Below are 23,940 nucleotides of genomic sequence, written 5' to 3'. Positions count from 1 at the left end.
GCTTGTATGATTGCCATATTATTATGATTTTGAAGGCTAGATAGGGATTGTAGCTAGCACTGTTAGCCTCTGCTATTTTTTATGAAATAATTATTTTAAAAAAAACCAAGTATATTGGCAGAATTAGATCTCTTAACACAGTTTCTACTAATCTCAAAGGTGGAAAAATATAGAGGGACAATGGCAGGCATCATGCTAGCCTGGGCTGGGGTTTCGCTCGAGGATCGGCAATTTTATTAATATTATCATTAGATGTCACTGAAAATTTCTGTGCAGTATAGATACATTATATTATTATACAAGTGCTATTTGATAGTTGAAGGGGAGAATATAAGACATATTTCAAAAATTGTCAGCTTTAGGGGGTAACTCATTTTTAATTTAGTCTTGTTTGAGATCAGGATCATCTTCCTTGTTTGGGTTAGCAACTGCATTCTTTTCAGCTTCTTCAATGGATTTCAGGATCTCCTCTCTCTTAGCCGCCAGATCGCGCATCTTAGTGTCGATTTTTTCGAGCTTGAGCTTAAGTTTTGATGGATCCTTCTTATCTTCAGGGTTCTTTTTCTTCTTCTCTTTTCCACCACCCTTTTCTTTGCTGTGTTCATGATTATTATCACCTTCACCTTTTTCCTTGCTTTCCTTGTCTTTCTTCTTCTTTTCCTTAACTTTCTCTTCGACTTTTTCTTCGACTTTCTCACATTCTTTTCCCTCCCCGTCTTGGTGCTTTTGCTTAATCTCCTCCTCTGTTCCTTTCATGATTATGAAAAAAAAAGTATATGATATAATTCTGTAAATTTTCCTTTAGTTGATTTATTTTTTCTTTGGAATTAGATTCAAAATAAAAAGCCTCTTGTTTATTATGTAGAAATTGTTATTCTTTCTATAGGCTTACACCTATTTTTAGCTTTTCATGAAGTACAAATTAATCAATGGCCTTAAAAGAAGTTTTTTTCCTGAAAATGTGAATGCCCATTGGTTTGGACTTTGAAGTACATTGTGGAATGCAATTTGGTCAATCTTCTTGTTGGCAAAATAATAAAGGGCTTAAGGATACGACAGTATCACAAATTCTTTTAATTGTACTATTTTTAATAAGATTTGGGTCCTTTCTTTTTATCACAATGTTCTACTGTTAACGACATTCTATTCTTAGGGGTGCTTGGTTCACGGAGTCTAGGTATGCAATATGGGTTTAGAATGGTTTAAACTCCCAATACTTTGTGATTGATTTATGATTTTAAGAATTCTACCTCAATCAAACCCCCTATGTATGGGGTTTGAAAGCTTAAAGGAAAGTGGGTTTTATTCATACCAACACTTTTAGGTATCAAATAAAGAAAACAAAAAGTACTTTGTACTTGATTCTTAAATCAACCCAAACATATAGCAAGAGTCAAGTTCTAAACCCACAACATTATGATTTCATTTCTGATTCTAACCGTACCCCATATCATTTTACGAACCAAACGCCCCCTTAATTGTAAACTTCTACTCATGTATGTATCAAAGGCCAGAGTTCAATGCCTCGAACAATAAGACCACTCTTCCAACCAATGCCTTGAACCTCATTCAGTGTCATCTCCAAGACCATCTGTTCATCCGCAGCCTCAACACTAGAATCAACTTGGAATATGCCCATCTCAATCTCCATCCATCCATCAGCTCTTTCTTCTGGAAGCTCATCAGGATGTCTACACAAACTTCGTCCTGATGCCTTCAGATAGAATTTCTTAAAGACGGCTCTATGATGGTTGTAATGTTTTGACAACCCTTCTTCAGAATTTGCAAATACAGACACCATAACTGGTATATGTTCAAATCTATAAGCATGATTGTCATCTGCATCTGTCTTGAACACAAAATACATGGCGTATGTTGTATCAGGCGATAGGAATTTGGTGTGTATTCTTCCTTTTATTTCTAGACAACATTCATCATAGTCTGTATAGAGCTCAACAATCTCTAAGGACCTACAAAAAGATGATGCAGTTCCATCAAGAGGCACTTCATCTAAGAGTGATCATACATTAACATATTTACGGAGTAGTTGTATACTGAAGAACGTACAATTTACATACGATTAAAATAAATTTAGATAAATTCAGTTAAATTAGGCAAGTTAAAATTAGGTGAATACAATGCACTCTTATACTATATATGCGCATTCATATACAGTGTGTCAAGAATTATTTTGTATTTGCGTTTGTAGAAACTAGAAAGAGAAGAAGAGAAACCTCGATTCCGGTACATATTTCCAGTGTTGAGGGGTGCCTCCCCAGGCTATTTCCAGAGCCCTTGCACCAAGCATGTAGGATTTCTTTCCAGTCTATAAATCCAAGGGAAAGCTCTATGTTATGCAGCCAAAAATTAACATGTAATGAGTATATCAGTATGTTACTAAACAATGGAGTACCTTTGATTTTAAGCGGGCTACTACGTATATACATTACAGAGTATTTTATTTTCCTAATAAACGTGTTGGAAAATAATAACATCAAGTACGGAATATTAATTAAGTTTTGTTGGATGGATACCCCACGTCCCCACTTGACTGACTATGATTACAAATTTGCAAGTAGTTTAGTTTAGTGGTTTAAACCTAAAACTTACAACTCTTACCAGTTCAATGATTTGGAAATACATGATCCTCTTTATTTATATGTAATAGTCAAAATTATAGTTGTAACATACACTTTATCACGATATTTAAAAAAAGTGGACCTTACCTGATATAATCGTTTAGTTTAGTGGTTTCAACCTAAAACTTACTACTCTTACCGATTCAATAATTTGGAAATACATGATCCTCTTTATCCATATGTAATAGTCAAAATTATAGCTGCAACATACACTTTATCACGATATTTAAGAAAAGTAGACCTTACATGATATAATAGTAACAATACATTTAAAATGGGTTTAAGAGGTTATTAAGAGTATAATCAAGTGGGTCATGAGCTTTATATAAAGGTAATAGTATAATTTTTACCATAAAAACCTCTTTTTTGTGTGTTGTAACTACTGTGACATTTCTATTTTAGAAAACTGTTTCAACTATAAAAAAAATGGGGAAACTATCTATTAACATCGTGATAAAATTGTTTTTTTAGAAATTTATATACAAGTATAATTTAATATTAAATTGCTACCTTAGACAAAGACCAATCAAGAAGCCGAAATCTAATTATTAATAATCATATACAGAAATTAAAAATCCAAATATTCAGGTATTCAAATCTATTATATAGCAAAATTGCAAAAAGATTAGTGATTACCTTAGAGCAATCATTGTTCAAGAGTATAGGAGATCGGCAGAGTCGAAAATAGAGTTCTTTTTTCGAAACAATTTGTTGTTGTTGATCACGTACAAGTTGTGGGGACGAGTGTTCGATGAAGCGATCACAATTCAAGGGAATAAACTTCTCCCAAGCAAAATTGGATTCCGAGGCGGATAAAAACTGCTTTGACACCGCCGATGATCGGATGACATCGGTAGGCGTCGTTAATGAAAGGATTTGCGAAAGACATTCTTCAGGTAAGTCTATGAAGTTTGTAGTTGACAAAGACATGTTTTAAAGTTTTTTGGGGTTTTTTTTACTTTTTTTTAGGGGATTAATAAGAACAGAAGTTAAGGAAAGAGGGAATAAATGAACCAAGTCTATTTTATTGCTCTTAGACCACTAACCAGTGAGGAAAAATTTCCTCAACAACATCACGTTGATGAACAGTAGCAAGTGGGCCCCACCACCACTTGTTACTATTTTTTTTTTTTTTTTTTTTTGGCTTCCTGCACTCTAAAACACCGAGTTTTGGGCCTCCACACCTCAAAACTCATCTCGGGTACACTTTTTTTTTTTTTTTTTTTGGGGTGTCTTCAGAGTTTAGCTTTAAACCCATCCATAATTAACCAACGACCAAATTTGTCGATTTGACTAATCAACTAACGTAATTCATTAGTTAAAAAAGGTACACATGAAATAGTTGTATCTTGTATGTGGTCCCTAAGGCTTAAATACAACAGTTTTGATGAATAGTTTTATTTTATTATTTTGACAAAGATGAATAGTTTTGACAACTACACTACAATTTTGGTGAACATAAAGTTTTATATGTAGCTGGGGTTACTCGGTCGGTCACGTTTAATCGGTTAGGGGTTACATGTCAATGTTTGGGTGTGTGTTAGCCGGCTACAAGGTGTGAATGCACTGTTTAAACATACATAATACTCCCTTCGTTTCGAAATAATCGCAATATTTTGACTTTTACACTATTCACATGTTTACTTTGACTCTATTTTTTATCAATTATAAAAAACATATATTGTCATGTAATATATTTTTGGACTAGCCTTTATATTACCTCCGTTTCATATTATTTGTAACGATTTGACATAAAGTAGAGAGGAAAAATGTCTAATCGTTGCAAATAATATGAAACGGAAATAATATGAAACGGAGGTAATATATATTTTCATTAGATCAAGCTTTTATACTTTTTAGTTATATATAATTATAAATATTAAAGGTCAAAGTTGTGCATCGGTATATGTGCCTGTAAAGTGTTGCAATCATTATGAATCAGATTGGAGTATATATTTATATGCGCTTAATCTAATGACCAAAGTTCAACCTTGAAAATCAAAATTGTCTTATAAAGTTCTCTGTAATTGATATTGATATTGACATACTTTCTCTGTCCTTATTTTTTTTGTATCATTTGACTTTTTACGATTTCCAACTTTCCAAGACGTTTTTTAAAATGTACATAACTTCATTTCTATATGCGTAAAAATTAGAAAATTTTGTAAAGAACCCCAAATAGTTGGGGCTTTTTGAAAAATACATACCCCCATTAACTTATTTTTTTTGAATTAAACCTCCAAGGTTTCTTATAAAGTTTAACTAGCACCATCAAACTAACAAATCGGTTAAATTTTCTACCTTTAGGCCCCTCTTCTACTTCAATTTAATTGTCATCCCATCCTTCCTTACGTTCTTCAATCTCTTCTACAAAATGGTCATATTTTGATTTTCAATAATCAGTTAAATTATTTCTTAAAGAGAACTTATGGTCAAAGTTTTTAAAATTTGACCCATTTATTTGTAATGGGGCAAAAAAATTAGTACAGAGGGAGTATATCAAATCAAAAAAATCATTTATAAATTAAATTAAATATTGTATCATCACACAGTATTAACTAGTGTGGCAGCATGATATGTTGATTGGGCTATAAAATTAGTTTTTAATTCTTCTTTGAAACCGGCTATAAAATTAGTATGAGCCAGACTTGACATGACATTATCAATACAAATTGGCTGATTCGTAGACAGTGGGCCTACACAACCTAGCTTGCGCATAACCAAGTTTTTTTCATTTAAAAACGATGAATTGATAAAGAACAATCACAATTTTAAAAACCAAAACCCAATACATGTTCCATAATATCTCAACCCAACGTCATATTATCATCACATCATCAAACAAAGTAAAAATTAAAAAAGAAAAGAAAAACATGAAGTAATAAAAACGGTGATGATAATGATATTATTAATGTACCACATACGAACCAACCAACACTTCATGCAACTAAGCTAATAATGAATCCAAAGGACGAAGCTCAAAGCCATAAACAATAATTCCACTCTTCCAAATAAGATGTTTAGTCTGCTTAATCCTCATCTCCAAGACTTGCCTTTCATTCAAAGCATTTTCACCAACATGATACCTGCTCATCTCTACCTCTAGCCATCCATCATTTCGCTGAGTCGGGTAATGTTCGGACAAAGCTCTCGTATACGACGCTACCTTGAGGTAGAAATTCTTGATGGGATGTTCATTATCATCAATGGATGGCTCTTCTTCATCAGCCTCGACCACAGACGCCTCGACGGGTGTACGTTCAAAGCCGTAGCAACGGTCGATAGCAGGATGCTCCTTGTACACAAAGTACACACCATAAGTTGTGTTTGACGACAGGTATTTGGCGTGGAATTTTCCACTTATGTCTAGCCAACATACGGTGATCAGTGATGCAACCTCTGGGAACCTACAATTTTCATTAAGGATGTATGTAACAAATCTCTCAATATATTGATATAGTTGAACTTGTTCTTATTTTATTTATTTATTTTAGGGATTTAGTTTAAGTGTGATAACTTTCTAAATTATCTAAAATCTTGCATAGTACCATACCAATAGTGTTATATTTATTATCTTCAATTATTCAACCGATTGTACCTTATAACGTAAAACAAGATCATACCTATTCAAAAAAAAAAAAACAAGATCATACAATTTTGCATATGCACGTATGCACGTGCTCACAAGGTACAATCACATTATATTATTATTATTATTATTTCATGCATGTCAACGCACATTTTATAACTTAAATATTTTAAGTTGTATTTTAGTAAAAATTATAACAAGTTGATATATATTATGAAAGTCGAGATAAATATAACAAAATCTCAAATAAGAATACTTTTATCTAATATAAAATTCACAAAATAATAATAATAATAATAATAATAAAAGGAATGTGCGTGAATAGTGTAAAAAGAATGAGGAAAGTATAACAAAGTACAACTGGTTGATTGTACGTACATAGAAAACTGACTATAGATTTAATATGTAGAAAGAAAGAAAAACCTTGATTCAGGCATGTATTTCCAGCTCCAGTAAATACGGGTGTCTCCCCAAGCAATCTTCAACTTCCTGGCACCAAGCATGAAGATTTTCTTCCCAGTACAGTAGTCCAAGGCAAAGCTCTAAATAATACAGCATAATAGCCATAATTTAACATGAATATTTTACCAAGTAGTAGGAAAAAACACAAATTATGGTGTAACAAGCCAACAACTAGCTAGTAGGAAACAACACAAATTTGAAATCACTGCTCTCTTATTGCAATTAACCCTTAAAAAAATTATTGTCTCTTGCCCTAATTTTATAGTATTTATCATTTTCTTTAAAAAATAAAAATAAAAATAAAAATAGTATCTATCATTTAATAATTTAATATTTTGGCAAATTAAATTCTTAAATTAATATAGTATTGTTCTAGAAATATTGATTCTATTTTAATGCGAGTATAAACAATACAGATAAGACAACAACTATCTATTATAAATGGGTGTATATTTTGAAATGTTAAAGAAATTTCATTCTTTAATTAGTCCTTTTATCACTTCAATGGATATCAAAAACAACCGGTTATTTGAAATGACCAGTCTCTTATCGTAACTAACCCTAAATTTTTTTTTAGTCACTATATCTAAAAAGTATGTTTTTGAGAACGAGATAAAGATATAGTATCTTCACTAAAATTTTTTACTTCATTTATTAATTCTATGGATATCATAATAACTGGCTATTTAAAACAATCGGTTTCTTATTGCAACTAATATTTTAAAAAAAAAATGAGAATCCTTGAAGGAATTTTAAAAAGTTAAAATTCAATCCAATTCGATCAATCCAAATTAAATTTTGATAATATGGATCCAACCTGAAACCTGATTTCAATAAACATCCAATTTTTTCATGTCAATATATTGCTCTAATTTTGTAATAATGGAATTAAAAAAATATACAATTTATCAAAAATTGGATGCCCTACATTGCTTCATAATACCTTAGGGAGGATTTAATTAAGATGTTTAATTTGGTTAGCTAGCTTGTTGTGCTTTCTGTGCATGCAATGTCACTAATTTTAATTAACTTCAAATTAATTTTTGATTTGTAGAAAGAATTCGGTTTTTTGATTTATTAGATCCAAACCCCTTTAATTCGATTTGATCCGATTTTAAATTTTCTTTAAAAAAAAGTCCAATCTAATCCAATCCAATTTTTAAAAAATTCAATTTTGATTGTCCAATTTACCTTGAGGGATTTGATCGAGTTCTTTAAAGCTTTTGGAATTGTTAAATAAAAAAAAGTGTCTATTTTGTTCTTTTTTCTTACTTTGTATTATTTACAATGTATGAATTAGTGATATTTTTTGTTTATTATTATTAGTTTTTGAATATTATTATTATTAAATTTGACAGCAGAAATAAATCCCCATATATTTCGTGATAATGTTACGCATATTAAATTTTGCACATATATAGTGATATTCAGTAGTTGGTAACGATTGAAGCAAATTTTGTTTGGAATCTGGAGGGAATGTGATTTATACTCTGCATGTATCTCACTTGTACTCCATTCAAGTTAAATAATTTTCACCAATTATTCTGCTAGAGTTCTTGTTGTGCATGATAAGGTTTAATTAAACCGTGTTAGTGTGTTACATTATTTATTGTAGTAAATTAAGTCCTAATTAACTAAATAAGACTCACTTGGAGCGATCTCATAATAATTTATTAATGTTACTCATTTCATAAGACAGCCTTTTTTACGAGACTCGATTGATTTTTCTCACTTATATTAATGAGTGTAAATTAAACACTTGGGTCAACAAATAGATGTGTTATGTGTATAAAAATGAGAGGATTACCGACCTGAGTATTGTTGTTCAAGAGTATAGGATTCTGGCAAAGATATAAAAAGAGATCCTTCTTGCTTTTTAATATTTGTTCATCAATTGGGGTTGATGATTGAGATATGAAGTCATCACAATCTGAAAGTCTAACTGGCTAATACAAGAGGGGGGGTGAATTGTATTTGAGATGAAATCTAAAAACTTTTGCGGAATTTAACTAAATGAAATAATGACGACAGAAGATATAGGCTTTTCTAAATTTCCACTATGTAATCAAGCTCTTTACAAGTGAAGATTCAAACCCGTTAACAAGTTCCACAAATCAGGAACTCGTTCCCAACTCTCACAGAAGACTTCAGCAGCGAAGCTTCCTTGACCTCAACTTACACAAACTCACAATCCCAAACCCCAAAGTGCTTCAATACAATCTGTGATTACAAATACCTATTGCACTCAAGAATATAAGAAGGATAATAACTCTCTTTATGTTATTAGATGGCTACTGGAATTTTTATGCTCAAGAGTTGTGTTTTGCTGAGATAGTTTGCATGAGTATTTATAGAGAAGGCTTAGTCATTAACCTCCACTATAATCACGTCCACATGCCAACACCCCACTAACAACTTGTGGAGTTATCTTGACAGATGGTGATCAAGAAGGAGGTTTCCTAGCCTTATCTCACTAATCCACTATCTCAACAACTTGATAAACATTAGCTATGATAAAACGTATGATCAGCGATTTTCACAAAGAAAACTGCTTGCTAACTTTATCAAAAGTTTGTTTTAAAAAGATTTTATTTTAAAAAGGATTTTATTTGAAAAGATAATTTAATTATTTATATTAAAACCACTAGATAATTATCTTCGATAATTATCTTTATTCGAAATAAAATTACTAGATAAAACTTTTATAAATTATCTTTTCCCTTAAGAAATTATCTTTTAAAAATAACTTTTATTCCAGTAGTCTTAATAACATAAGTCATTGAGTTCCTTTCCGACTTTATATTATTGAGTGCTCACAATTAAAACTAGAACGTGAGATTTGCATGAGGCTTTTTAGAGAATGCTACTCCGCATCCAAGTTCCTACTCCGGAACGAACTTTGCTTGAACCCTTTATTCACCAAAGACTCAAAACGTTCATTAGTCGAGTTTGTCAATTTGTCCATCAAAACCAAAAGGCTCAACATATTCCCCCTTTTTGATGATGACAAACTTAGGTAAATAAAATCATCCAGGCATGCAACAAAAATTTAAAGCAAAACATGAAAACAAAAAAACAAACAGAGTAATTAAAGAACTTAGAAAAATACTAAAAAGTATTTATTTTAAAAAGACTGAGCAAAAGAAAAATTAACAAAGACTTTAAAAACTTAGATTACTAGGACTTTATTGAGTTAACTGAACTTAGCAAAAGTTTGTACCTTCGATGTGTGAGTTCCTTGGTAAACACCTTAGCCGCCATGAAGTTTGTCTTTTTCCCCCTTTTGGTATTATCAAAAGATGAAAAAAAAAACATTTTGCTATACTCCCACTAGACTACGTAGGGAATAGTGAGCTCAAATAATGCAAGGCAAAAATAAGTTAGGTACTAAATTATCAGCAAACACACACAATCATATGAAAAATACGAGCCAAGTTCCCATAGACGAAAATCAAAAGCAGGAAAGAGTAGCAAGAGTTAAGCATTACAAACTGAAATCCAAATGAAACAAGCAAAAGCAAAAGAAATTAAAAGTAACAAGTTCGAAATTGCAATTATGGGGAATAGGTAGGTTCATCAGCTGGGTTTATTGGGTCATTAGAAGCTTCCTCCACTTCTTCAAAAGCCACCCTGTTAATCGTCTCCAATATCTCCTGAGTGCTGTGTAGTATGTTCTTCTCAGCAGCATCAACCTTGTTCTCCATCCCAGTAAAACTAGTTGCCTGAGTGTCTGCCACAGCCTGCACTTGGCGTTGAAGAGAAGTCAGCTGCTTTGCCATTTCCTCCAGCTTTGTGCTCACTATCTTTATCAGCTGCTCCATTTCTGCTTTCACCTGTTGAATATCAAAAATAGAAGCATTTGTTCCAGAGAAGGCAGCAAAGCCTGTAGGCTGTGATGTAGGAAAAGCTGAGGAGGGAGAGGGAGAAGTCTGTTTTGGAGGTGAAACAGGAGTGGAAGAGGGTTTAGCTTGTTTTGGGGGGGGAGGAGTCATGAACAGAAGATGGCTCGGAAGCAAAAGGAACTTGTGTAGGGGTAAAATCAGGGTCAGAGTGATCTGAAGAACTAATGTCTTTAATAATCACAGGCTTTAGAGTAGAAACAGTAGGTTTGACAATTTTCCTCTTACTCCTCCTGAGTTCCCCTTTAAAAGAGAGGTCAAGACTCTCACTTTCTGAACTAGATTCCCCCTCACTCTGAGTCTCCTCTTCTTTCTCAGGTTCTGCCTCCTGTGTTTCCCCCTCAGAAATTTCTTCTTCCTCTTTGTCTTCCTCTCCTTTTTCTTTACTTTCTTCTTTTTCAGATTCACTTTCCTCCTCTTCTGACTCACTTGTATCTCCCTCTACAACCTGTGTTTTCCCTTTTTCCACCATTTTTCTCCTCTCCTCCTCTAGTCAAGAAGGTAATTATCCCACTCTCAAGTTTAAGGCTCAGGCGAAGCAAAGATTGCTCCGAAAGAATGTTCTCAGGTTTAATATAAGTGGGTGACTCACTTTCAACATCAATCCCAAAAGACTTAAACAACACAGTAAGGAGAGATCCATATGGAATAGTAGTTTTAGCAGCATAGAAAACCAAATGTTCAATCATCAGTTTTGGAAAGTTTATTTTTATTTTCCGAGCAAGACAAAAGATGATGGTTGCATCTAGTAAGGATACTGTGCTTCGTTTTTGCAAACGGGGAACAATGCCTCTCCATGTGAAATTGAATAGTAATTTGTGAAGAGGAGTGAGTATGTTATGATGTGAAGTCTTGCTTTTCGGGTTTCCACCTATAAATTTGATTATTCTATTCTCATCATAATGCCCAATTTGCACAATTTGTTTGTGTTTTAGGTACGAACTATAGCCAGAGGTGGGGACTTGAAACAAGTTCCCTAAATATGCAACATCAAAATGAATGTAAGTTTCTTTGACAATAGCCGTGCATACACCATTGTTGTGTTTGAAAGTATTTTTAAATTCAAACAGAAGCTTAGGGTAAATTGGATAGTGAGAACAATTTTGGAACAAATGCACCCATTCTTGATAATCAATTAAGGATGTGAATTCGGAGAACTTACTTGTCGTACACCAGTCATAATTGATGTGATATCCGTGAGTGTAGTTCCAAGATGGAAACTTTTGAGAGCTTCGCCTCTTCCTTTCGCCTCCTTTCACGGTTGTAGCCTTTCTCTTTGGTGGAGCTTTTGGGTGAACGACGACAATTAGGACTGGTTCAGGGGAGCCGTCAGCAGAGGAAGGTTTGGGAGGAGGTATTCGGGTTTTTGGTGGTTTCGGTGTTGAGTTTAGGTTGGTTTTCATGGTTATGAAGGTGAGTTGAAAGGAAGGAGAAGATGAATAGTGTGAATAGGAAGGAGAGAGAGTGAGGCAGGTTTTTATGAGGGTGTATGGAGAAGTTAATTTGATGTGATTGGTGAGGGTGGAGTGTTAAAGAAAAAGAGTTTAATTGGGAAGGGTGAGAAAAAGTGACGGTTTATGGTGAGGTAGTAGAGTAGTTTTAGAGGTAGTAGGATTTTAATAGGGTGGATTAATTGCAACTTTCAAACTTATCACAATAAAAGATGAATGTGTAAAAGATAAAAAAAAAATACACGGAAAGTAAGGAGTAGTGAATATATTAGCTCCTTATCTTACGAAAGAAAAAAATATTTTTGTATTTTTGAATTGTATGAGGAAAAAAATTGAACATAAAAAATAAGGAAGGAAAAAGATAAGAATAAAAAATAAGGAAGGAAAAAGATAAGAATAAAAAATAAGGAAGGAAAAAGAAGATAATAACAAGAAGGAAAACAGATAAAAAAAATTTAAAAAGATAGATAAGTGCAAATTGATCGTAAATTATGATAATAATTTACGTGATCATAATACAGAGAATAAATAATGATGAAAAGGGAACTTGAAATAACATGGCTCAATATTTTTAACATATTAAAAGTATGTATAAGTGACTTTTCAATACTTCACAAATCTTTCCCCTGGGTAATTTCAGCTGTGTTATGCACACAAGATTGAGCATAGCATTGTTAGTTACATCCGATTTTACCTTAGGGGTTCCAAACAAAAATCACTTTAGCCGTAGCATCCCCAATTCCACACGCATCTTTTCAAACTTGTCTCTGCTTAAAGGCTTAGTTAATATATCAGCAATTTGACATTCAGTAGAAATAAAATCTACCTTAATTAATCCCTTTTCAACATTATCTTTCAAAAAGTGATATAGCCATAATTTAACAATCTTCAACTTCCTGGCACCAAGCATGAAGATTTTCTTCCCAGTACAGTAGTCCAAGGCAAAGCTCTAAATAATACAGCATAATAGCCATAATTTAACATGAATATTTTACCAAGTAGTAGGAAAAAACACAAATTATGGTGTAACAAGCCAACAACTAGCTAGTAGGAAACAACACAAATTTGAAATCACTGCTCTCTTATTGCAATTAACCCTTAAAAAAATTATTGTCTCTTGCCCTAATTTTATAGTATTTATCATTTTCTTTAAAAAATAAAAATAAAAATAAAAATAGTATCTATCATTTAATAATTTAATATTTTGGCAAATTAAATTCTTAAATTAATATAGTATTGTTCTAGAAATATTGATTCTATTTTAATGCGAGTATAAACAATACAGATAAGACAACAACTATCTATTATAAATGGGTGTATATTTTGAAATGTTAAAGAAATTTCATTCTTTAATTAGTCCTTTTATCACTTCAATGGATATCAAAAACAACCGGTTATTTGAAATGACCAGTCTCTTATCGTAACTAACCCTAAATTTTTTTTTAGTCACTATATCTAAAAAGTATGTTTTTGAGAACGAGATAAAGATATAGTATCTTCACTAAAATTTTTTACTTCATTTATTAATTCTATGGATATCATAATAACTGGCTATTTAAAACAATCGGTTTCTTATTGCAACTAATATTTTAAAAAAAAAAATGAGAATCCTTGAAGGAATTTTAAAAAGTTAAAATTCAATCCAATTCGATCAATCCAAATTAAATTTTGATAATATGGATCCAACCTGAAACCTGATTTCAATAAACATCCAATTTTTTCATGTCAATATATTGCTCTAATTTTGTAATAATGGAATTAAAAAAAATATACAATTTATCAAAAATTGGATGCCCTACATTGCTTCATAATACCTTAGGGAGGATTTAATTAAGATGTTTAATTTGGTTAGCTAGCTTGTTGTGCTTTCTGTGCATGCAATGTCACTAATTTTAATTAACTTCAAATTAATTTTTGATTTGTAGAAAGAATTCGGTTTTTTTGATTTATTAGATCCAAACCCCTTTAATTCGATTTGATCCGATTTTAAATTTTCTTTAAAAAAAAGTCCAATCTAATCCAATCCAATTTTTAAAAAATTCAATTTTGATTGTCCAATTTACCTTGAGGGATTTGATCGAGTTCTTTAAAGCTTTTGGAATTGTTAAATAAAAAAAAGTGTCTATTTTGTTCTTTTTTCTTACTTTGTATTATTTACAATGTATGAATTAGTGATATTTTTTGTTTATTATTATTAGTTTTTGAATATTATTATTATTAAATTTGACAGCAGAAATAAATCCCCATATATTTCGTGATAATGTTACGCATATTAAATTTTGCACATATATAGTGATATTCAGTAGTTGGTAACGATTGAAGCAAATTTTGTTTGGAATCTGGAGGGAATGTGATTTATACTCTGCATGTATCTCACTTGTACTCCATTCAAGTTAAATAATTTTCACCAATTATTCTGCTAGAGTTCTTGTTGTGCATGATAAGGTTTAATTAAACCGTGTTAGTGTGTTACATTATTTATTGTAGTAAATTAAGTCCTAATTAACTAAATAAGACTCACTTGGAGCGATCTCATAATAATTTATTAATGTTACTCATTTCATAAGACAGCCTTTTTTACGAGACTCGATTGATTTTTCTCACTTATATTAATGAGTGTAAATTAAACACTTGGGTCAACAAATAGATGTGTTATGTGTATAAAAATGAGAGGATTACCGACCTGAGTATTGTTGTTCAAGAGTATAGGATTCTGGCAAAGATATAAAAAGAGATCCTTCTTGCTTTTTAATATTTGTTCATCAATTGGGGTTGATGATTGAGATATGAAGTCATCACAATCTGAAAGTCTAACTGGCTAATACAAGAGGGGGGGTGAATTGTATTTGAGATGAAATCTAAAAACTTTTGCGGAATTTAACTAAATGAAATAATGACGACAGAAGATATAGGCTTTTCTAAATTTCCACTATGTAATCAAGCTCTTTACAAGTGAAGATTCAAACCCGTTAACAAGTTCCACAAATCAGGAACTCGTTCCCAACTCTCACAGAAGACTTCAGCAGCGAAGCTTCCTTGACCTCAACTTACACAAACTCACAATCCCAAACCCCAAAGTGCTTCAATACAATCTGTGATTACAAATACCTATTGCACTCAAGAATATAAGAAGGATAATAACTCTCTTTATGTTATTAGATGGCTACTGGAATTTTTATGCTCAAGAGTTGTGTTTTGCTGAGATAGTTTGCATGAGTATTTATAGAGAAGGCTTAGTCATTAACCTCCACTATAATCACGTCCACATGCCAACACCCCACTAACAACTTGTGGAGTTATCTTGACAGATGGTGATCAAGAAGGAGGTTTCCTAGCCTTATCTCACTAATCCACTATCTCAACAACTTGATAAACATTAGCTATGATAAAACGTATGATCAGCGATTTTCACAAAGAAAACTGCTTGCTAACTTTATCAAAAGTTTGTTTTAAAAAGATTTTATTTTAAAAAGGATTTTATTTGAAAAGATAATTTAATTATTTATATTAAAACCACTAGATAATTATCTTCGATAATTATCTTTATTCGAAATAAAATTACTAGATAAAACTTTTATAAATTATCTTTTCCCTTAAGAAATTATCTTTTAAAAATAACTTTTATTCCAGTAGTCTTAATAACATAAGTCATTGAGTTCCTTTCCGACTTTATATTATTGAGTGCTCACAATTAAAACTAGAACGTGAGATTTGCATGAGGCTTTTTAGAGAATGCTACTCCGCATCCAAGTTCCTACTCCGGAACGAACTTTGCTTGAACCCTTTATTCACCAAAGACTCAAAACGTTCATTAGTCGAGTTTGTCAATTTGTCCATCAAAACCAAAAGGCTCAACATATTCCCCCTTTTTGATGATGACAAACTTAGGTAAATAAAATCATCCAGGCATGCAACAAAAATTTAAAGCAAAACATGAAAACAAAAAAACAAACAGAGTAATTAAAGAACTTAGAAAAATACTAAAAAGTATTTATTTTAAAAAGACTGAGCAAAAGAAAAATTAACAAAGACTTTAAAAACTTAGATTACTAGGACTTTATTGAGTTAACTGAACTTAGCAAAAGTTTGTACCTTCGATGTGTGAGTTCCTTGGTAAACACCTTAGCCGCCATGAAGTTTGTCTTTTTCCCCCTTTTGGTATTATCAAAAGATGAAAAAAAAAACATTTTGCTATACTCCCACTAGACTACGTAGGGAATAGTGAGCTCAAATAATGCAAGGCAAAAATAAGTTAGGTACTAAATTATCAGCAAACACACACAATCATATGAAAAATACGAGCCAAGTTCCCATAGACGAAAATCAAAAGCAGGAAAGAGTAGCAAGAGTTAAGCATTACAAACTGAAATCCAAATGAAACAAGCAAAAGCAAAAGAAATTAAAAGTAACAAGTTCGAAATTGCAATTATGGGGAATAGGTAGGTTCATCAGCTGGGTTTATTGGGTCATTAGAAGCTTCCTCCACTTCTTCAAAAGCCACCCTGTTAATCGTCTCCAATATCTCCTGAGTGCTGTGTAGTATGTTCTTCTCAGCAGCATCAACCTTGTTCTCCATCCCAGTAAAACTAGTTGCCTGAGTGTCTGCCACAGCCTGCACTTGGCGTTGAAGAGAAGTCAGCTGCTTTGCCATTTCCTCCAGCTTTGTGCTCACTATCTTTATCAGCTGCTCCATTTCTGCTTTCACCTGTTGAATATCAAAAATAGAAGCATTTGTTCCAGAGAAGGCAGCAAAGCCTGTAGGCTGTGATGTAGGAAAAGCTGAGGAGGGAGAGGGAGAAGTCTGTTTTGGAGGTGAAACAGGAGTGGAAGAGGGTTTAGCTTGTTTTGGGGGGGGAGGAGTCATGAACAGAAGATGGCTCGGAAGCAAAAGGAACTTGTGTAGGGGTAAAATCAGGGTCAGAGTGATCTGAAGAACTAATGTCTTTAATAATCACAGGCTTTAGAGTAGAAACAGTAGGTTTGACAATTTTCCTCTTACTCCTCCTGAGTTCCCCTTTAAAAGAGAGGTCAAGACTCTCACTTTCTGAACTAGATTCCCCCTCACTCTGAGTCTCCTCTTCTTTCTCAGGTTCTGCCTCCTGTGTTTCCCCCTCAGAAATTTCTTCTTCCTCTTTGTCTTCCTCTCCTTTTTCTTTACTTTCTTCTTTTTCAGATTCACTTTCCTCCTCTTCTGACTCACTTGTATCTCCCTCTACAACCTGTGTTTTCCCTTTTTCCACCATTTTTCTCCTCTCCTCCTCTAGTCAAGAAGGTAATTATCCCACTCTCAAGTTTAAGGCTCAGGCGAAGCAAAGATTGCTCCGAAAGAATGTTCTCAGGTTTAATATAAGTGGGTGACTCACTTTCAACATCAATCCCAAAAGACTTAAACAACACAGTAAGGAGAGATCCATATGGAATAGTAGTTTTAGCAGCATAGAAAACCAAATGTTCAATCATCAGTTTTGGAAAGTTTATTTTTATTTTCCGAGCAAGACAAAAGATGATGGTTGCATCTAGTAAGGATACTGTGCTTCGTTTTTGCAAACGGGGAACAATGCCTCTCCATGTGAAATTGAATAGTAATTTGTGAAGAGGAGTGAGTATGTTATGATGTGAAGTCTTGCTTTTCGGGTTTCCACCTATAAATTTGATTATTCTATTCTCATCATAATGCCCAATTTGCACAATTTGTTTGTGTTTTAGGTACGAACTATAGCCAGAGGTGGGGACTTGAAACAAGTTCCCTAAATATGCAACATCAAAATGAATGTAAGTTTCTTTGACAATAGCCGTGCATACACCATTGTTGTGTTTGAAAGTATTTTTAAATTCAAACAGAAGCTTAGGGTAAATTGGATAGTGAGAACAATTTTGGAACAAATGCACCCATTCTTGATAATCAATTAAGGATGTGAATTCGGAGAACTTACTTGTCGTACACCAGTCATAATTGATGTGATATCCGTGAGTGTAGTTCCAAGATGGAAACTTTTGAGAGCTTCGCCTCTTCCTTTCGCCTCCTTTCACGGTTGTAGCCTTTCTCTTTGGTGGAGCTTTTGGGTGAACGACGACAATTAGGACTGGTTCAGGGGAGCCGTCAGCAGAGGAAGGTTTGGGAGGAGGTATTCGGGTTTTTGGTGGTTTCGGTGTTGAGTTTAGGTTGGTTTTCATGGTTATGAAGGTGAGTTGAAAGGAAGGAGAAGATGAATAGTGTGAATAGGAAGGAGAGAGAGTGAGGCAGGTTTTTATGAGGGTGTATGGAGAAGTTAATTTGATGTGATTGGTGAGGGTGGAGTGTTAAAGAAAAAGAGTTTAATTGGGAAGGGTGAGAAAAAGTGACGGTTTATGGTGAGGTAGTAGAGTAGTTTTAGAGGTAGTAGGATTTTAATAGGGTGGATTAATTGCAACTTTCAAACTTATCACAATAAAAGATGAATGTGTAAAAGATAAAAAAAAAAATACACGGAAAGTAAGGAGTAGTGAATATATTAGCTCCTTATCTTACGAAAGAAAAAAATATTTTTGTATTTTTGAATTGTATGAGGAAAAAAATTGAACATAAAAAATAAGGAAGGAAAAAGATAAGAATAAAAAATAAGGAAGGAAAAAGATAAGAATAAAAAATAAGGAAGGAAAAAGAAGATAATAACAAGAAGGAAAACAGATAAAAAAAATTTAAAAAGATAGATAAGTGCAAATTGATCGTAAATTATGATAATAATTTACGTGATCATAATACAGAGAATAAATAATGATGAAAAGGGAACTTGAAATAACATGGCTCAATATTTTTAACATATTAAAAGTATGTATAAGTGACTTTTCAATACTTCACAAATCTTTCCCCTGGGTAATTTCAGCTGTGTTATGCACACAAGATTGAGCATAGCATTGTTAGTTACATCCGATTTTACCTTAGGGGTTCCAAACAAAAATCACTTTAGCCGTAGCATCCCCAATTCCACACGCATCTTTTCAAACTTGTCTCTGCTTAAAGGCTTAGTTAATATATCAGCAATTTGACATTCAGTAGAAATAAAATCTACCTTAATTAATCCCTTTTCAACATTATCTTTCAAAAAGTGATGCCTTACGTGTATATGCTTAACTTTAGAGTGTTGTACTGGATCTTTAGAGATGCAAATGGCACTTGTGTTATCACAATGAATAGGAACGCACTCTAAAATGATGCCATAGTCACGCAACTGTTGTTTTATCCATAACAATTGAGAGCAACATGCAGCAGCAGCCACATATTCTGCTTCGGCAGTGGATAAAGCAACAATGTTTTGTTTCTTGGAACTCCAAGAAACCATGCAAGAGCCTAAGAATTGGACCATACCTGACGTGCTTTTACGATTTACTAAATCTCCTGCATAGTTAGCATCAGCATATCCTCTTAGGTCAAACGAGTCACTTTTTGGATAGAACAGACACAAGTCTTCCGTCCCTTTTAAGTATCGTAAAATCCTTTTGACGGCTGTTAGATGCGATTCCTTTGGATCCGATTGAAATCTTGCACAAAGACCTACACTAAACGAAATGTCAGGTCTGCTAGCAGTTAAATATAACAAGGAACCAATCATACCTCTGTATTTTGTTTGGTCCACACGAGTTCCCTTGGGGTCTTGGTCCAACCTTGTGGTTGTTCCCATGGGAGTGTGGTTTATCTTTGTGCTTTCCATACTGTATTTTTTCAATAACTCCTTCACATATTTCTGCTGATGGATCATTATTCCTTCGTTAGTTTGCTTAATTTGGAGCCCAAGGAAGAAGTTGAGTTCCCCCATCATGCTCATCTCAAACTCACTGCTCATTAAATCGGCAAAGTACTTGCACAAGGATTCATTAGTTGCACCGACTGAAATTCTAACTGGGCCACACAAATCCATATGAATGAGTTCCAATGGTTTTGTGGTGCTTACCATTTTCTTTGATTTAAACGATGATCGAACATGCTTTCCTTTGATGCAGGCTTCACAAATTTTGTCATTTAGGAACTTGATAGAAGGTAGTCCGATTACCAAGTCCTTTGACCTTAATTTGTCAAGCAATGAAAGACTAGCATGTCCAAAACGTTTATGTCATAGAAGTGGATCATCCTCAATAACACTTAAACAAGATAGATTGTATTTTGGAACTTTGTTAAGGTCCACGGTATACGTGTTCCCTTTACGAGTTCCTTCCAAAACGATTTTTCCAGTGTTATTGTTGATGATTTTGCATTTTTCAGAAGAAAAGCTTACAAAGTTTCCTTTATCACAAAACTGAGAAATACTGAGTAGATTATGCTTCAAACCCTCGACTAAAAATACATTGTTAATTGCATGGGAACTTGACCTTCCTACTTTGCCAACAGCAACAATGTTGCCTTTCTTATTGTCTCCAAAGGTCACTGTTCCCCCTGTATAGGCCGTCAGTGAGAGAAACTTGGATTCATCTTCTGTCATGTGCTTAGAACAACCGCTATCGAGGTACCACTGGTTGTTCCCCCTCACTGCGACCTGCAAAAGAAATTAAGGGTTAGTAGCAGGAACCCTTTCATTCATGGGTTCCTGTGTTGACACATTTGAATCAGATTTCTTCTGCCAAACATAGTTCACATTCTTATTGTACTGATTTGCTTTCTTAGTACATTCTTCACTGCGATGTTCCTTTTTACCACAAAAAGAACAAACGGTCTCACTAGGTAAATTCACATACTTCTTTTTCTTTCCAGTGGACTTCTTCTTATGAACATAGCCTAGACCTTCTGTTCTTTTTGTCTGAGCTTCCTTTACCCACTTGGGAACACCCGTGCTTGCTGTATTTTTACTTTTTCTTGCAATTTCTAGGTCCTTTTCTAGTTTCTCATTTTTATCATTAGTATCCTTTATCTCTTTCTTAACATGCTCTAGTTCATTATTAAACATGATTAAAGGAACTTCAGTAGACCTGCAAGAATCAATGTTAGTACACAACATTTTATATTGAGTCAATTCAATATTCAGCATGATATTCTCACTCTTGACTCTTTCAAGGGATTCTTTTAGCATAATATTTTTATCTAACAATTCAAAGAATCTGCCTTGAACATCATTTCTTAAGCTATTCAGATACTTAACATGATCTCTACAAATTCCAGTTGCCTTTTCGGCTTGCCTTAGTTTTGCACATAATTCTTTATATTCATCTAAGGTTTCTAACAATAAAGAGATTAACTTATCCTTTGAGAGAGATTTCAAATAACTAGGTTGAATGACTACCTCATCATCATGCTTTGCCATTAGACAGAGATTTGCTACTTCATCGTCTGTGTGTTCCTGTTCCTCTTCTTCGGAACTTGATTCTCCCCACGTGGAAATCATTGCTTTCCTGAAATTTGTTTTAGAAAAGTTAGGCTTGGAGTTTCTATTTTGATCAGCTTCTTTTCCCTTGCCTTTCTCAGATTCCCATAATGGACACTCTTTGATGAAGTGGTTGGTGCTTCCACATTTGTGACAAGAAGACTTGACTTTGATTCCTGATTTCTTTTACTGTATCCTTTCTTCTTATCTAAAAACTTTTTGTTACGGTAGAATTTTTTCAGCCTTCTCACCAACATTGCAGCTTCTTCTTCATCAATGTCAGACTTCTCTTCGGATTCTTCATTAGCTCTTAGTGCTAGCCCTTGACTTTTGACAGTCTCCTGAGTCCGGTTGTTCAACTGGATCTCGTGGGTAATGAGGGAACCCGCAAGCTGTTCCAGATTGAACTTGGTGAAGTCTTTTGATTCCTGCACAGCTGGGACCTTTGCTCTCCATCTGTCATTGTCTGGAAGACTTCTTAAGACCTTTCTGACCTGCTCATCTATAGGAATTATCTTACCAAGACACGTTAGTTCGTTAGTAATACTTTTAAATCGAGTAAACATGTCTTTAATGGATTCTTTGTTTCCCATTTCAAAGCGCTTATACTGAGACAAAAGAATGTCTATTTTGGAACGTTTAACATCTGACGTTCCTTCATGTGTAACTTCCAGAAGATCCCAAATTTCCTTTGCGGATTTGCACCCTTTGACACGAGTATGTTCATCGGGTCCAAGTCCCCAAATTAAAAACTTTTTATCAGTAGCATTCATTTCTAGTTTTTCGAAATCAGTTTTTTTATATTCATCCATAGGTTTAGGGATTACCTCATTGTTAGCATTCGTTTTCGTAATTTCGTAATCTCCTACTTGTATAATCTGCCATACCTGATAGTTCTCTGCTTGGATAAAGATTTCCATCTTATCCTTCCAATAAGGATAATATTTGCCGTTGAAGTATGGAGGCCTTTGAATGGATGTACTCCCGAATTCCTTTTCCTCTGTGTAAGCCATTTTCCCAGGAACTTACTCAACAGGGTTGCCTGCGTGCTCTGAGTTCCTGCTCTGATACCAACTGAAAGTCTAGCTGGCTAATACAAGAGGGGGGGTGAATTGTATTTGAGATGAAATCTAAAAACTTTTGCGGAATTTAACTAAATGAAATAATGACGACAGAAGATATAGGCTTTTCTAAATTTCCACTATGTAATCAAGCTCTTTACAAGTGAAGATTCAAACCCGTTAACAAGTTCCACAAATCAGGAACTCGTTCCCAACTCTCACAGAAGACTTCAGCAGCGAAGCTTCCTTGACCTCAACTTACACAAACTCACAATCCCAAACCCCAAAGTGCTTCAATACAATCTGTGATTACAAATACCTATTGCACTCAAGAATATAAGAAGGATAATAACTCTCTTTATGTTATTAGATGGCTACTGGAATTTTTATGCTCAAGAGTTGTGTTTTGCTGAGATAGTTTGCATGAGTATTTATAGAGAAGGCTTAGTCATTAACCTCCACTATAATCACGTCCACATGCCAACACCCCACTAACAACTTGTGGAGTTATCTTGACAGATGGTGATCAAGAAGGAGGTTTCCTAGCCTTATCTCACTAATCCACTATCTCAACAACTTGATAAACATTAGCTATGATAAAACGTATGATCAGCGATTTTCACAAAGAAAACTGCTTGCTAACTTTATCAAAAGTTTGTTTTAAAAAGATTTTATTTTAAAAAGGATTTTATTTGAAAAGATAATTTAATTATTTATATTAAAACCACTAGATAATTATCTTCGATAATTATCTTTATTCGAAATAAAATTACTAGATAAAACTTTTATAAATTATCTTTTCCCTTAAGAAATTATCTTTTAAAAATAACTTTTATTCCAGTAGTCTTAATAACATAAGTCATTGAGTTCCTTTCCGACTTTATATTATTGAGTGCTCACAATTAAAACTAGAACGTGAGATTTGCATGAGGCTTTTTAGAGAATGCTACTCCGCATCCAAGTTCCTACTCCGGAACGAACTTTGCTTGAACCCTTTATTCACCAAAGACTCAAAACGTTCATTAGTCGAGTTTGTCAATTTGTCCATCAAAACCAAAAGGCTCAACACAACCCGATGGAATGGACTTCTCCCAAACGTAGTTTGATTCCGAGGCAGATAAAAACTGCCTCGAAACCACCGATGATCGGATAACATCTTTCGGTGTTGTCAATGTAAAGTATGTGTGAAAGACATTCCACAGGAAGATCTGTTAAGTTCATATGATGCATGTTTTTTTTGGGGTTACAAACTTAATGAGAAATGGGATTGGGGAGACAATGTGACTTTGCTTGCTTGTTATATAACCCTCTAGTCACGTTTAACTTCTTTTGTTTTTTAAAACGTTGAAAGGAAAGGTGTGAAAAAGCATGTAAGGTGACAGCTCTGCCTTTTGTATAAATGTAACGTTTTGATATCCAACCTAAGCATTTACTATACATATGGGCTTGAAGGAATATATAGCCCAGCACAATAATTAACTAAGGTCTAATACATCTTATACAATTAATA

The 23,940-nt window shown here is 33.6% G+C and overlaps 2 protein-coding genes and 1 pseudogene across 2 annotated transcripts; all 3 read right to left on the bottom strand.

The window, feature by feature from the left end:
- Positions 1–381: 381 nt before the first annotated feature.
- On the bottom strand, positions 382–756 carry LOC110726577 (protein PXR1-like). Its single transcript, XM_021906059.1, has one exon. It carries the CDS (start codon positions 754–756, stop codon positions 382–384), a length of 375 nt encoding a protein of 124 aa, XP_021761751.1.
- Positions 757–1,285: 529 nt separating this feature from the next.
- On the bottom strand, positions 1,286–3,689 carry LOC110726504 (putative F-box protein PP2-B12). Its single transcript, XM_021905980.1, has 3 exons — positions 3,276–3,689; positions 2,235–2,326; positions 1,286–1,970 (listed from the first exon to the last, which is right to left on the bottom strand). The coding sequence occupies exons 1-3, from the start codon at positions 3,567–3,569 to the stop codon at positions 1,493–1,495; spliced, it is 864 nt and encodes a 287-aa protein (XP_021761672.1). The 5' UTR covers positions 3,570–3,689; the 3' UTR covers positions 1,286–1,492.
- Positions 3,690–5,100: 1,411 nt separating this feature from the next.
- LOC110726503 lies at positions 5,101–23,660 on the bottom strand (annotated as a pseudogene).
- Positions 23,661–23,940: the final 280 nt, after the last annotated feature.

The sequence above is a fragment of the Chenopodium quinoa genome, unplaced genomic scaffold, assembly GCF_001683475.1.
Source record: "Chenopodium quinoa cultivar QQ74 unplaced genomic scaffold, ASM168347v1, whole genome shotgun sequence".
In the NCBI taxonomy this organism is placed as follows: Eukaryota; Viridiplantae; Streptophyta; class Magnoliopsida; order Caryophyllales; family Amaranthaceae; genus Chenopodium; species Chenopodium quinoa.
Note: the sequence above shows the minus strand (reverse complement) of the source record. Positions and strands in the feature narration are given on the sequence as shown.

Excerpts from the sequence above, each read along its gene's own strand:
- LOC110726577 (XM_021906059.1), bottom strand. The coding sequence starts at position 756 with ATGAAAGGAACAGAGGAGGAGATTAAGCAAAAGCACCAAGACGGGGAG.
- LOC110726504 (XM_021905980.1), bottom strand. The coding sequence starts at position 3,569 with ATGTCTTTGTCAACTACAAACTTCATAGACTTACCTGAAGAATGTCTT. Across the intron at positions 2,327-3,275 it reads TGAACAATGATTGCTCTAAG|ACTGGAAAGAAATCCTACAT; the intron begins GTAATCACTAAT and ends TTGGATTTATAG. Across the intron at positions 1,971-2,234 it reads AAATATGTACCGGAATCGAG|GTCCTTAGAGATTGTTGAGC; the intron begins GTTTCTCTTCTT and ends ATCTTTTTGTAG.